Genomic DNA, 15,558 nt, shown 5'->3' on the forward strand with positions numbered 1-15,558 from the left:
CAGGGACATACTGCACCCTGCACTTCTGCTTCCTAAATTCTTTTTCAGATATATTTAATTTTGTTTACCACCTCTGAGCACTACACACCTACATATCTCTTAATTGCAAGCAGGTGGGTATTGACCGGAACTTATTCTTCACTGTTTCTGGTGCCAGTCATTCTATGTTAATATATATATATATATATATATATATATATATATATATATATATATACATATATACATATATATATATACACATATACACACACATATATATTTATATATTTACTTTTTTTAGACCTAGTTCCAGCACTTTGGTGGGCCCTTTCTGTCATGCCAGTGCAAGGGAATAAGGGGGCTGGACTTTGTGGGCGCCACAAATTTGTCTTGCCAAGGGCCCCGCAAATTCTTAAGGGTGGCTCTGAGAAAGAATTATCAGTTTGAAGAGAAATGCTTAGATTGAAAACTGACTTAAAGGGATAGTGTATTCTAATATTTATCACCTTTAATGTGTTCTTAATTATCCATTTTACCTAATTGAGTGTATTACATTGTTTCCAAATAGATCTTTCACCTTTATTTTCTCATTACAAAGGGTCTGTGAAACCCTTGTTTGTATATCAGTGTGTATGGTTGAAGTCATGCATTGTGTAGCTGTAGGGCATTGCCCTAAAGCGATCAGCTCTTTTTGTGAGAGAAAAAAAAACACTAACTCCTCTAACATTACAACCCCCCCAAATAAAAAAACCTAACTAAAAAAAACTAAATTACCTATTGCCCTGAAAAGGGCATTAGGATTGGCATTGCCCTTCAAAGGGCATTCAGCTCCTTTGCTGCCCCCAAAAAATAAAATTCCAAATCTATAAAACAAAACACCCTCCCACCAAAAAACTAAGACTAACCCCTAAGTTGTTTCTCAGATCTGATCTCTGGTTAATTTTATGAGTGCTAATTGCTACTGCAAGCTCGTGGTAGCAATAACCAGCCACTTGTAAGGGCTGTTTATTTATCACGTCCCCGCAAACGGGCAAATTTACCCATTTGAGGGTGCACAATAAATTAGCGCTCCGATTGTAATCTAGCCCAATACAATGTATGTATATGGTAATGTTGTTGTTTTTCAATTATAAGAAATTACATTTTCAGTTTAACATCCCTTTAAGATACCTGTGTATTTTTGTACTAATTGCAAAACAGGAGCACACTATCTCCTTGGAAAAGGGGGAGGTGGTATAGTGGGCCCTACCATAGTTTTACCTAAACCCCATCAGATCTACTTACAGCCACATATATTATTCTCACCTTTACAACTTTGTTCCATAGATGTTGCATTACATATACAGACAAGGGGTTTGTATCCACAGCACTGTACTGAAAGAAAAAGAAAAGACTATTTTGAAATATACACCAAAAGCCATTAGTACTATTAACCATGAACACTATAACTGATTTAAACAGGCATGCAATCAGGGGTCGTTCTAGCTAATTTGGAGTAAAAAGATAACCAAAAAAAGACAAATATCAAAGATACAAGATAAGGTGGTCCATAATTGTAACTAGAGATCCTATCTATCTATCTATCTATCTATCTTTATTTATCTTACCTCTATTCTTGGTGTGCACCGAACATTTTTTAAATTAGTTAAAGGGACAGTCAACACCAGAATTTTTTATGTTTAAAAATATAGATAATCCCTTTATTACCCATTCCCCAGTTTCGCATAACCAACACGGTTATATTAATATACTTTTTACCTCTGTGATTACCTTGTATCTAAGCCTCTGCAAACTGTCTCCTTATTTCAGTTCTTTTGACAGATTTGCATTTTAGCCAATCAGTGCTGACTCCTAGGTAATTCCACGGGCGCGAGCACACTGATATCTATAGGGCACACATGAACTAATGCCCTCTAGTTGTGAAAAAACATCAAAATGCATTCAGATAAGAGGTGGCCATCAAGGGCTAAGAAATTAGCATATGAGTCTCCAAGGTTTATCTTTCAACTAAGAATACCAAAGGAACAAAGCAAAATTGATGATAAAAGTAAATTGAAAAGTTGTTTAAAATTACATTCTCTATTTGAATCATGAACATTTATTTTTGACTAGACTGTCCCTTTAATCATTAATAAATCCCCACAGTAAAATACTGTGTGCCACCAGTTCACATGGTATGGAAGGGTAATTGGAAGTTTAAATTAGTTTGTAGTAGAAAGGGAACTGAAAGAAAATGCGGGGGGAGTCTTCTAGCCATCAGCTGAAACGCAGTGCCATATTAGTGAGATAATCACTAAGGGCCAGTTTACAAGTGGAGCACTAAATATCACTTTCAAGAAAGCAATATTAGTGCTCCTCTATGTAATACCATTGCACGCTACTGTGCAAAAAAAGCAATGCAAATGCAAGCTCACGTTTGCATTGCTGGGAAGCAGTGCGCTCACAAGTGCACACTTCCATAGGCTCCAATAGAAGCCTCGTTCATAAATATATATCTATAAGCATATACTGTACATATATATTTACTGGGAACACACAGTTACCATACACCACAATATAAAGGCACTTTTCAGTACCGTTTTTTTTCTAACCCTCCACTTCCACCAACTTTAGACCCCCAAAACTAGTGCAGTTGTTTTTTATTTTAATAAAAAACTACAACCCCAATTCCGAAAAACTTGGGACAATATGGAATATGCAAAAAACATTTGAAAATTCATTTCGCCCTGTACTATATTAAAAACACATTAGTAACACATTATTTGATGTTTTACTTTGTGTAACATCACCTTTTCTTTTAATAACACTTATTAAGCATTTGGGCACTGAAGACACCAGTTGGTTAAGTTTAGCAAGCTTAATTTTCCCCCATTCATCCATTATGCATGTCTTCAGCTGGGCAACTGTATAGGGCCTTCGTTGCCTTATTTTGCGCTTCATAATGCGCCACACATTCTCAATCTGAGAAAGATCAGGACTACAGGCAGACCATGCTAGCACCCGCACTCTCTGCTTACGCGCTTGTAATCCGGGCAGAATGTGGTTTGGCGTTGTCCTGCTGGAAAATACAGGGACGTCCCTGGAAAAGATAACGTCTGGATGGCAGCATAAGTTGGTCTAAAATGTAAACATATCTTTCTGCATTAATGGTGCCCTCACAGATGAGAAAGTTACCCCTGCCATGGGCACTGACACCCCCCCCCCATACCATGACAGACACTGGCTTTTGGACCTGACGCTGATAACAGCTTGGATGGTCCTTTTCTTCTTTGGCCCAGAGAACACAACGGCTGTTTTTTTCCAAAAATGATTTGAAATGTTGACTCCCCGGATCACAAAACATGTTTCCACTGTGCTACTGTCTATCTCAGATGAGACCGAGCCCAGAGAAGTCAGCAGCACTTTTGTACAGTGTTGATGTATGGCTTCTGCTTTGCATAGTAAAGCCTTAACTTGCATCTGTGGATGCAGCGGCGAAGGGTGTTGACTGACAAAGGTTTACCAAAGTATTCCCGAACCCATGTCAGGATATCCATTACAGACTCAGTTTTTGAGAAAGTGATGTCCGAGGGATCAGAGAGCACGCGCATTCAGAAGTGGTTTTGAGCCTTGCCCTTTACGCACCAAGATTTGACTGGATTCCTTGAATCTTTTTTCTCTCCAATAATCTTTTATTGAGATATTTAATAATAACAGCGCAAAGATAATGTTCATTCACAATAAAAATAAGATACAAATGTGTAAGTGTTAACTGGATCATAATGATTAAATATACAGAAAAGAATATAGTCAGCGAGTTACAAATATATTAAAATATACACATAGAAGCATATGCAATGAACATATAAACATATGAAACCTCCATTTTCTATTTTATGCTCTCCATGAGCACTCAGGGTCACTTTTGGACCTAGAACAAACTTGTATTTCAATGAGAGGAGAGCTAAGGAAATATATAGTAATGATATAGGTATGTTGTTAAATTTATATTATTATGTTGAGACCACTCTGTAGGTCCCAGTGTGTAAATAAACTAGCAAGACACTGCTTAAAAAAATCAGCGGGTAAGCACCGCTTAGGAATTAATATAGTGCTGCATTTTTTATAATAGGCTCATTAACTATGAGATATACATGTACATACACATACACATATATATGAAGTAAAACAAACCTTAGAAACCTTGAAATATGTCTATATATATATATACATACAAAGCATGATAGAATAAAATGCAGTAGAGAAAGATACGGCTGAACTTTCGTATGTAATAATATGGAATCTACTAGTAGTAATCTTCTTTCTACCCTCCTTAGATAAACTGATAAATAGATAAATAGATGAAATGAGAATCCCTACATAAACATAAAATCAGGGAACATGCGCATTGTAGTGCTGTGTTATTGCGACTTTAGTTATCAAGTTGAGACTGTAAAGCTGTTTAAGGAACAATAATAGGTGTAACTTCAGAAGAAGTTTATAAACATGTACCCAAAAAGAAATACCAGGAAATACCAAACTTGGGTAGAGAGTGTAATTTGCTTCAACAATAGCTAATACTTGTTAATGGTATAATAGTATATAGTATTATTTAAACAATATTATTATTATTATTAATATTATTATTATCGGTTATTTGTAGAGCGCCAACAGATTCCGCAGCGCTGAACAGATTCTGCAGCAATAGACTGTCCTAAGATCTAGAGATTGAAGCTAATTTAGTAAGCAAAATTATAAGAACACTCATTAATCTACCTAAGACATAATGCAAAATTGACCACAAATATAAGCAAATTGGGTACTTTCTGTATGAAGGGAGAGAAGATGTTCAGACTGATCGCCTCACCAAAGAGCAGTTGTACAACAAAGTTAATATGGGCATACAGATACATTGCCAAATCAATATATAAAATAATAAAATAACATTAAAAAAAAGGCAGTTCTCCTTCCCTGACAATCCACTTCACTACCCTATGCCACAAGACAGAGTCGTTGGGACAGGTTCTGTCTCTGCCATCCATAGGACCTCAAAGAAGTCGGGGGTTCAGGAAGCCATAGTCAGTCACCAAGGCAAGAGAGTAGACATGTCCTAAGTGTTGGTTTGCTGTTTAATTTTTCGAAGAACAACTAACGTCTCCTTTATGCTTGCCAAAGCCCGGTATGTTTATGTAGGAGGAGACTGGCTTCGTGCTGGCTAGATATTTCCACCTGCACTCAACCCGATGGCCCCCAGCGATTGGCCACATCGCTAGGGAACTAGGTAACTGCTTCTCTGTGTCCAATATATACTTGGGGCTAGATCTTGAGGCAAAAAGGTTTTCTTGACAACTCCTCAAGGATAGGCAATGCGGCATTGTTTTGCTGCTTATCTAGCCTAGCATGTTCCTCTGAGTCAACAGCAAGGTACCTATCATGTCTGCTTGTGTCCTGTTGTCTGGAGAATGCTAGTGCAGGTCTGTAGGGTATTTCTTCTGTAGTTATATTACTCCGCACATCCTTTAGGATTTCCACGAGGGAGTTAAAGTGTGTCTCTATCTTGGAAGTTACCATTTATAGCAAGGTAGCAGCGATGATCTCCATTGTGGGTTATTATTGATAGCTTTGTAGCCGCTACACTTACTTCTGACATTCTGGAGTTCAGCCAGTATTGTATAATATTTTCAGCAAGCATTACCCGGTATCCAGTAAGCCAGGGGGGGGTGTTAGGAAGCTGGTGTGAGGCTGCAGCCATCAAGCTCGATCAGTGTGGTTTGGATCCTCTGAGTAGAGTAGTACAATAAAAAACTGTCACAGCTTTCTATCTCCACTCCACAACAAGTATATACATTTTTTTGCCTAGGATGATTTTCTATAAGTTTGATGCTCATCCGATTATTTAAGAGTTCATCAGAGCTTTCCAGTTTAGCATCTTAGCATGGCCGCGGCTCGGACACACCCCCTTCCTTGAATCTTTTAATTATATCTTGCACTGTAGAAGGAGAAATTTGGGAAATGTTGTTCTCAAAGTATTGGATTATTCGCTGATGCATCTGTTGGCAGATTGGCAAGCCTCGACCCATCCTTGCTCTTGAAGGACTAGGCCTTTTTTGGAGGCTCCTTATATACTATGATTACACGATTGCCTCACCTGTTTCAAATAATTTTCTTATTTCAACTCGTCCCATCGCTATTAGTCCTAAATTGCCCCTGTCCAAACTATTTTGGAACGTGTTGCAGCCATCAGATATGAAATGAGTGTATATTTTGAAAAATACATTAAATTCACAAAGTAAAACATAAAATACTGTCGGCTAGATTACGGGTTGTGCGTTAGGTTTAAAAAGCAGCATTAAGAGGTCCTAACGCTGCTTTTTAACGCCCGCTGGTCTTGCAGGTACAGGCTCACCGCTCACTTTTTTGGCCAGACTTGAAATACTGCAAATCCACTTACGTAAATTGCGTATCCTCTTTTTTCAATGGGACTTGCATAGCGCCGGTATTACGAGTCTGACAAAAAGTGAGCGGTAGACCCTCTCCTGTCAAGACTGGTACCACATTTTAAAGTCATTAGTTAAGAGTTTTATACTACAACGCTGTAGCATTAAACTCTTAACTAAAGTGCTAAAAAGTATACTAACACCCATAAACTACCTATTAACCCCTAAACCGAGGCCCTCCCGCATCGCAAACACTAAAATAAAAATTTTAACCCCTAATCTGCCGAACCGGACATCGCCCGCCAATATAATAAACATATTAACCCCTATACCACCACACTCCCGCCTCGCAAACAGTTAAATATTATTAACCCCTAATCTGCCATCCCTAACATCGCCAACACCTACCTACATTTATTAATCCCTAATCTGCCGCCCCCAACGTCGCCGCCACTATACTAAAGTTATTAACCCCTAAATCTAAGTCTAACCATAACCATAACACCCCCTAACTTAAATAAAATTAAAATAAATGTACTTAAAATTAATGTCTTTCCCAGACTCCTACATATACTTCAAACTCTTCCAATCCCACTTCCAAAAACATACATCCCAAGTTTACAAAAAGCTTTTAGTGACTTTGTATGGAACAGGAGACCACCTAGAATAAACCAGGAAATTATCCAAACTCCTAAACACTAGGGGGGACTGGGGATTCTAAATATAAAGTTATATAGACATGCCAAATAAAAATTCCTATAATTAACTAAATAATTCCTATTTAAAACTAAATACTTACCTATAAAATTAACCCTAAGCTAGCTACAATATAACTAATAGTTACATTGTAGCTATCTTAGGGTTTATTTTTATTTTACAGACAAGTTTGTATTTATTTTAACTAGGTAGAATAGATATTAAATAGTTATTAACCATTTAATAACTTCCTAGCTAAAATAAATACAAAGTTACAAATTACAAATAGCCCTTAAAAGGACCTTATGCGAGGCATTGCCCCAAAGTAATCAGCTCTTTTACCTGTAAAAAAATTTACAAACTTACAGGTATTACAAATACCTGTTAAAAAAAATTACAAATTGGAACAGCCAATAGAATGTCAGCTCAATCCTATTGGTTGATTGTATCAGCCAATTGGATTTTTTCTACCTTAATTCCGATTGGCTGATAGAATTCTATCAGCCAATCGGAATTGAAGGGACGCCATCTTGGATGATGTCATTTAAAGGAACATTCATTCAGTCTTAGCCGTCAGATGAAGAGAATGCTCCGCGTCGGATGTCTTGAAGATGGACCCGCTCCGCGCCAGATGGATAAAGATAGAAGATGCCGTCTGGATGAAGACTTCTGCCTGTCTGGAGGACCACTTCACCCGGCTTGGATGAGGATGTCTCCCGGCTTCGTTGAGGACTTCGGCCCGGTTGGATGAAGACTTCTCCCGGTAAGGTGACCTTCAAGGGGTTAGTGTTAGGTTTTTTTAAGGGGGTATTGGGTGGGTTTTAGAGTAGGGTTGGTTGTGTGGGTGGTGGGTTTTAATGTTGGGGGGATTTTTAATTTTTTTTACAGGTAAAAGAGCTGATTACTTTGGGCCAATGCCCCGCAAAAGGGCTATTTGTAATTTAGTGTAGGGTAGGGCTTTTTTATTTTGGGGGGGCTTTTTTATTTTGTTAGGGGGATTAGGTGTAATTAGTTTAAAAATCTTGTAATTTGTTTATTATTTTCTGTAATTTAGTGTTTGTTTTTTTTGTACTTTAGATAATTTTATTTAATTGTATTTAATTGTATTTAATTTAGGGAAATAATTTAATTATAGTGTAGTGTTAGGTGTAATTGTAACTTAGGTTAGGTTTTATTTTACAGGTAACTTTGTATTTATTTTAGCTAGGTAGTTATTAAATAGTTAATAACTATTTAATAACTATTCTACCTAGTTAAAATAAATACAAACTTGCCTGTAAAATAAAAATAAATCCTAAGCTAGCTACAATGTAACTATTAGTTATATTGTAGCTAGCTTAGGGTTTATTTTATAGGTAAGTACAGGTGGCCCTCGTTTTACAACGGTTCAATTTACACCGTTTCAGAATAACAACCTTTTTTTCCAGTCATGTGACTGCTATTGAAAAGCATTGAGAAGCAGTTAATTTATTAAAATAGCCAGTAGGTGGAGCTGTCCGCTTGTGTTGCAGCAAAGCCAAGCAAGCTGAAATTAATCAGTTTAACCAGACCTGAGCTATCAAGCAGATTTCAAAGGAACAAGATCTTCCTGTCTATAAATCAGTCCAGATTGGAATGCATAGAAAGAACTGTTTGCAGAAAAATGCAAGTGAAGTCTGTGTTGTGTGATTATTTTATTAGGTTTATAATGCTGTTTAGCAAATGTTTTTGTTCATTTAACTTAGTTTAATTATATATTCTGTGTTGTGTGATTATTTTATTAGGTTTATAATGGTGTTTAGCATTTACAGTCTTCATTTCAAAGCTTTAAAAATAATGTATTAGGTGTTACTTATGACAATTTTGAAAGGGGCCTGGAACCGATCTCCCTTACTTCCCATTGACTTACATTATAAACTGGGTTTCAATTTCCAATAGTTTCGATTTACAACCATACCTTCTGGAACCTAACCCCGGTGTAAACTGAGGGCTACCTGTATTTAGTTTTAAATAGGAATAATTAAGTTAATGATAGGAATTTTTATTTAGATTTATTTTAATTCTATTTAAGTTAGGGGGTGTTAGGGTTAGACTTAGGTTTAGGGGTTAATACATTTAGTATAGTGGCGGAGACATTGGGGCGGCAGATTAGGGGTTAATAAATGTAGGTAGATGGCAGCGATGTTAGGGCCGGCAGATTAAGGGTTAATAATATTTAACTAATGTTTGTGTGGTGGGAGTGTGGCGGTTTAGGGGTTAATATGTTTATTATAGTGTTGGCAACGTTGGGGGCAGCAGATTAGGGGTTAATAAGTGTAGGTAGGTGGCGGCGACATTGGGGGAGGCAGAGTAGGGGTTAATAAATATAATGTAGGGTTCTGCGATGTTGGGGGCAGCAGATTAGGGGTTCATAAGTATAATGTACGTGGCGGTGGTGTCCGGAGCGGCAGATTAGGGGTTAATAATTATAATGTAGGTGTTGGCGATGTTGGGGGCGGCAGATTAGGGGTTAATAAGTGTAAGATTAGGGGTGTTTAGACTCGGGGTTCATGTTAGGGTGTTAGGTGTAGACATAAATTTTATTTCCCCATAGGAATCAATGGGGCTGCGTTAAGGAGCTTTACGCTGCTTTTTTGCAGGTGTTAGACTTTTTTTCAGCCGGCTCTCCCCGTTGATTCCTATGGGGAAATCGTGCACGAGCATGTTACACCAGCTCACCGCTAATGTAAGCAGCGCTGGTATTGGAGTGGGGTAATGAGCAAAATTTTGCTCAACGCTCACTTCTTATCTGGTTTGTAAAAACCTGTAATACCAGCGCTATTTGTAAGTGTGTTAATAATGTGTTTTCAATATAGTACAGGGTGAACTGAATTTTCAATTGACTCTTTTTGTTTGTTTATTTCATTTTCTTTACTGTCCCAACTTTTTTGGAATTGGGGTTGTACAATGTCCTCTATTTTGAGGGCATTTGGGGCACTTTTAGAAAACTAACATAAGATCGGATAATCTCTGGTTAATTGTCTGAATGCTAAATGCTACTGCGAGCTCGTGGTAGCAATAACCAGCTATGTTTAATTATCGCGCACAATAATTTAACGCTCCACTTGTAATCTAATCCTAAATGCACAAATATTCCTCAAGAGTTATGTTTAATGCAACAAATGTCTCAAAGATAACATACAATAACTTGGGATCCAATTCTCTAAAGGTTTCTGGGCTGGTGAGATTCTTCAAGAATGCTCGCCAGTAATTCTATTTCCCTGGTGGAATTCTCTAATGCAACTTTTTACCCTCGCTAAGGGGCGTATACTGCATTTTCATATGGGGAGGAAATACATACAGTACATTACAAAATTGTATAATCAAAATTGTAATTTGCAAATCATACAAAACAAATAATTGAACCATTCACACAAAAATACAATGGAAAAAAAATTGTATTAAAAAATGCACAGCATAAATCATAATTTAAAGGGACAGTTTACGTTTACCCTAAATTTTTCTCCATTAATCCATTTTGCCTGCTGGAGTGTATCAAATTGTTCACAAATAGCTCCTTTTACTTTATTTTTGCATTTTAAATAGCTGATTTTCCCTGGGGTATCCCTACTGTGACGGATCCCGGCTTTCCCGAATGGGTACCTCCGCCAATGGATTCTCCTGATGCCTGGAACATAACGCTATGTAGCGGAGAAAGTGATTCTAGCAGGAGCTCACCCAAATAACTAGACAAACTAGCATTCAGGTGAAACGAGAACTGATTTTATTGGAAAACACACACTCCTTTTATAGACAAATACAGGGTCTCATCTTGCTCCCAAATCTCCCGCCATTCCCGCCCCTCCAGACAGGCTGGCGCCTGCCATAGCAGCCACAGTCCCACAGAGACCCAGGACACAGGTGTGGTGGTTTTGGGGTAATCCCGGGGAAGCGGCGGCACTTCCAAGTAATTTGAAAGCTCTCGGTCCCCAGATGCCACAGTCCAAAAAGCGGCATGATTCGTTACTGGGGACTGGAGTTACAGCCCGGTAAAGATAGGGGGGTAGGGGTGTCCAAAACCCCTGGTTCTCAAAGGAGCTCCCCTCCGGCAATCACCCACCTCTTGTCTTCCCTAGGGGCTACCAATACCCAAAAGAGTGGAGCTCTGAGGCAATATGCCACTGGAGCGACCAAGGGTAAAGTTAGCGGGTGTCCACCGTGAAGCAGCCGACCGGCAGTTCCAGGAGCCCGGCCAGCCTAGAAGGGTTTTCCTGGTCAGGGATCAGCTCTTTCAAGAACAGGTTCACATACATTTCTAACCAAAGGGAAGGGTTTGGCGATCGCGGTTGCTCTGAGGACCCCAAAACTGCCAAGAAATGAGAGAGGCTGAGGTAGTAGGGGGTAGGGGTTTAACCCTTGCAGCCCGGTATCCGTGACACCTACCTATTCTGACAGTTTCTATACTTAAGTATACTTTAAAGAAAATGTGTATAAACATAGCCAGCAGAAGAAATTAAACTCCCAGTAGGAGGTGGAAGAGATAAGCAATAAAATGTTACATTTCAATTGCTCTAAGCATTGGGCTTTGGTGTACAGAGAATCAGAGATAATATAAAGACGCATATAATTAAACATATTACTAAGGTTATCTGATTTCCCTGCAAGCTCAACCCATTTTGATTGGTTGTGGTTTCAAAGAATAAAACCAGCTATTTGAAATACTACAACAAAGCTTAAGGAACAATTACTCATACATTTCATACTTTGCAGCTGGTATAACAAGTCATTGAAACATATAAAGGTAAAAACAATTTTACAGTTCTTTGTCCTTTTAAGTACACTGGACGTGCACAAAACACATAGAAACAGAGACTTATAAGTACAAAATACAAAGCATAATTGTTTTTGTTTTTTTATGGGCTGAACATGGGTGTTCCATCAAATTGTCTCCTAAATCCCAGCATAATTTTCTAAACATTTTCCCCTTACAGCTCTCACTGCTTTTTCTTACAAATTAAAAGGTGACAAACTTTTATTAAAATACTAATTACTCTAAATAAAAAAACCTATGCATACAAAAAAACAGACACCTAGATTACGAGTTTTGTGTCAACAGGGGTGCGGTGCTAACGAGCAGTTTTCCCTCACTGCTCACCTACAGACAGCGCTGGTATTACGGGTTTTTACAAACCTGGCGTTAGCCGCAGAAAAGTGAGCGGAGAGCAAAAATTTTCTCCACATCTCACCTCAATACCAGCGCTGCTTATGGTAGCGGTGAGCTGGCAAAACGTGCTTGTGCACGATTTCCCCATAGGAATCAATGGGGGAGAGCCGGCTGAAAAAAACCTAACACCTGCAAAAAAGCAGCGTTCAGCTCTTAACAGAGCCCCATTGATTCCTATGGGGAAAATACTTTTATGTCTACACCTAACACCCTAACATGAACCCCTAGTCTAAACACCCCTAATCTTACACTTATTAACCCCTAATCCGCTGCCCCCGACATAGCCGACACCTGCATAATATTATTAACCCCTAATCTGCCGCTCCGGACACCGCCGCCACCTACATTATACTTATGAACCCATAATCTGCTGCCCCCAAAATCGCCGACACCTACATTATATTTATTAACTCCTAATCTGCCACCCCCAATGTCGCCGCCACCTACCTACACTTATTAATCCCTAATTTGCCGCCCCCCAACGTCGCCACCACTATAATACAGTTCTTAACCCCTAAACCTAAGTCTAACCCTAACCCTAACACCCCCTAACTTAAATATAATTTAAATAAATCTAAATAAAATAACTACAATTAACTAAATTATTCCTATTTAAAACTGAATACTTACCTATAAAATAAACCCATAGGCCTAGATTTGGAGTTTTGTCGGTAACGACCCGCGTAGCTAACGCAGGCTTTTTTCTGGCCGCACCATAAAAATAACTCTGGTATTGAGAGTCCACATAAAGGCTGCGTTAGGCTCCAAAAAAGGAGCGTAGAGCATATTTAACACAGCTTCAACTCTCGATACCAGAGTTACTTCCGCAAGCGGTCAGCCTCAAAAACGTGCTCGTGCACGATTCCCCCATAGGAAACAATGGAGCTGTTTGAGCTGAAAAAAAACCTAACACCTGCAAAAAAGCCGCGTTCAGCTCCTAACGCAGCCCCATTGTTTGCTATGCGGAAACACTTCCTACGTCTGCACCTAACACTCTAACATGTACCCCGAGTCTAAACACCCCTAACCTTACACTTATTAACCCCTATTCTGCCGCCCCCGATATCGCTGACCCCTGCATATTATTATTAACCCCTAATCTGCCGCTCCGTAAACCGCCGCTACTTACATTATCCCTATGTACCCCTAATCTGCTGCCCTAACATCGCCGACCCCTATATTATATTTATTAACCCCTAATCTGCCCCCCCCAACGTCGCCTCCACCTGCCTACACTTATTAACCCCTAATCTGCCGACCGGACCGCACCGCTATTATTATAAAGTTATTAACCCCTAATCCGCCTCACTAACCCTATAATAAATAGTATTAACCCCTAATCTGCCCTCCCTAACATCGCCGACACCTAACTTCAAACATTAACCCCTAATCTGCCGACTGGAGCTCACCGCTATTCTAATAAATGTATTAACCCCTAAAGCTAAGTCTAACCCTAACACTAACACCCCCCTAAATTAAATATAATTTAAATCTAACGAAATTAATTAACTCTTATTAAATAAATTATTCCTATTTAAAGATAAATACTTACCTGTAAAATAAATCCTAATATAGCTACAATATAAATTATAATTATATTATAGCTATTTTAGGATTTATATTTATTTTACAGGTAACTTTGTATTTATTTTAACCAGGTACAATAGCTAAAATAGTTAAAATAATTACAAAATTACCTGTAAAATAAATCATAACCTAAGTTACAATTAAACCTAACACTACACTATCAATAAATTAATTAAATAAAATACCTACAATTACCTACAATTAAACCTAACACTACACTATCAATAAATTAATTAAATACAATATCTACAAATAAATACAATGAAATAAACTAACTAAAGTACAAAAAATAAAAAAGAACTAAGTTACAAAAAATAAAAAAATATTTACAAACATCAGAAAAATATTACAACAATTTTAAACTAATTACACCTACTCTAAGCCCCCTAATAAAATAATAAAGACCCCCAAAATAAAAAAATGCCCTACCCTATTGTAAATTACTAAAGTTCAAAGCTCTTTTACCTTACCAGCCCTGAACAGGGCCCTTTGCGGGGCATGCCCCAAGAAGTTCAGCTCTTTTGCCTGTAAAAAAAAACATACAATACCCAAGCCCCCCAACATTACAACCCACCACCCACATACCCCTAATCTAACCCAAACCCCCCTTAAATAAACCTAACACTAAGCCCCTGAAGATCTTCCTACCTTGTCTTCACCTCACCGGGTTCACCGATCTGTCCAGAAGAGCTCCTCCGATGTCCTGATCCAAGCCCAAGCGGGGGGCTGAAGAGGTCCATGATCCGGCTGAAGTCTTCATCCAAGTGGGGCAGAAGAGGTCTTCCATCCGATTGAAGTCTTCATCCAAGCGGGATCTTCTATGGTCATCCATCCGGAGCGGAGCGGCAGGATCCTGAAGACCTCCGACGCGGAACATCCATCCCGGCCGACGACTGAACGACGAATGACGGTTCCTTTAAATGACGTCATCCAAGATGGCGTCCCTCGAATTCCGATTGGCTGATAGGATTCTATCAGCCAATCGGAATTAAGGTAGGAATATTCTGATTGGATGATGGAATCAGCCAATCAGAATCAAGTTCAATCCGATTGGCTGATCCAATCAGCCAATCAGATTGAGCTCGCATTCTATTGGCTGTTCCGATGGTTATCACGGCTAACTCCAAACTCCAAATCTAGGCCTTAGTAAGTTACAATATAACTAATAGTTACATTGTAGCTAGCTTAGGGTTTATTTTTATTTTACAGGCAACTTTGTATTTATTTTAACTAGGTACAATAGTTATTAAATAGTTATTAACTATTTAATAGCTACCTAGTTAAAATAAAGTCAAATTTACCTGTAAAATAAATCCTACACCTAACACTACACCTAACACTACACTATAATTAAATTAATTACCTAAACTAAATACAATTAAATACAATTAAATACAATTAACTTAAGTACGGAAAAAAACACTAAATTACAGAAAATAATAAAATAATTGCAAGTTTTTAAACTAATTACACCTAATCTAATCCCCCTAATAAAATAAAAAAGCCCCCCAAAATAATAAAAAGCCCTACCCTATACTAAATTACAAATAGCCCTTAAAAGGGCCTATCCAATCAGCTTTGAGCTGATAGATAGGATTGAGCTGGCACTCTATTGGCTGATTGGATCAGCCAATAGAATGCAAGCTCAATCCTATTGGCTGATTGCATCAGCCAATAGGATTTTTCTACCTTAAT

General features: G+C 38.3%; 1 protein-coding gene across 1 annotated transcript in view; it reads right to left on the reverse strand.

Annotated features, from left to right (window-relative positions):
• LOC128661646 (ethanolaminephosphotransferase 1-like) overlaps positions 1–15,558 on the reverse strand; it is a 189,672-nt gene that overhangs the window by 159,970 nt on the left and 14,144 nt on the right. Inside the window, exon 2 of the mRNA XM_053715877.1 lies at positions 1,288–1,356. Within this exon, the coding sequence (XP_053571852.1) occupies positions 1,288–1,356 (69 nt within the window). The remainder of the gene's footprint in view (positions 1–1,287; positions 1,357–15,558) is intronic.

This window comes from Bombina bombina, chromosome 5 (genome assembly GCF_027579735.1).
Source record: "Bombina bombina isolate aBomBom1 chromosome 5, aBomBom1.pri, whole genome shotgun sequence".
Taxonomy (NCBI): Eukaryota; Metazoa; Chordata; class Amphibia; order Anura; family Bombinatoridae; genus Bombina; species Bombina bombina.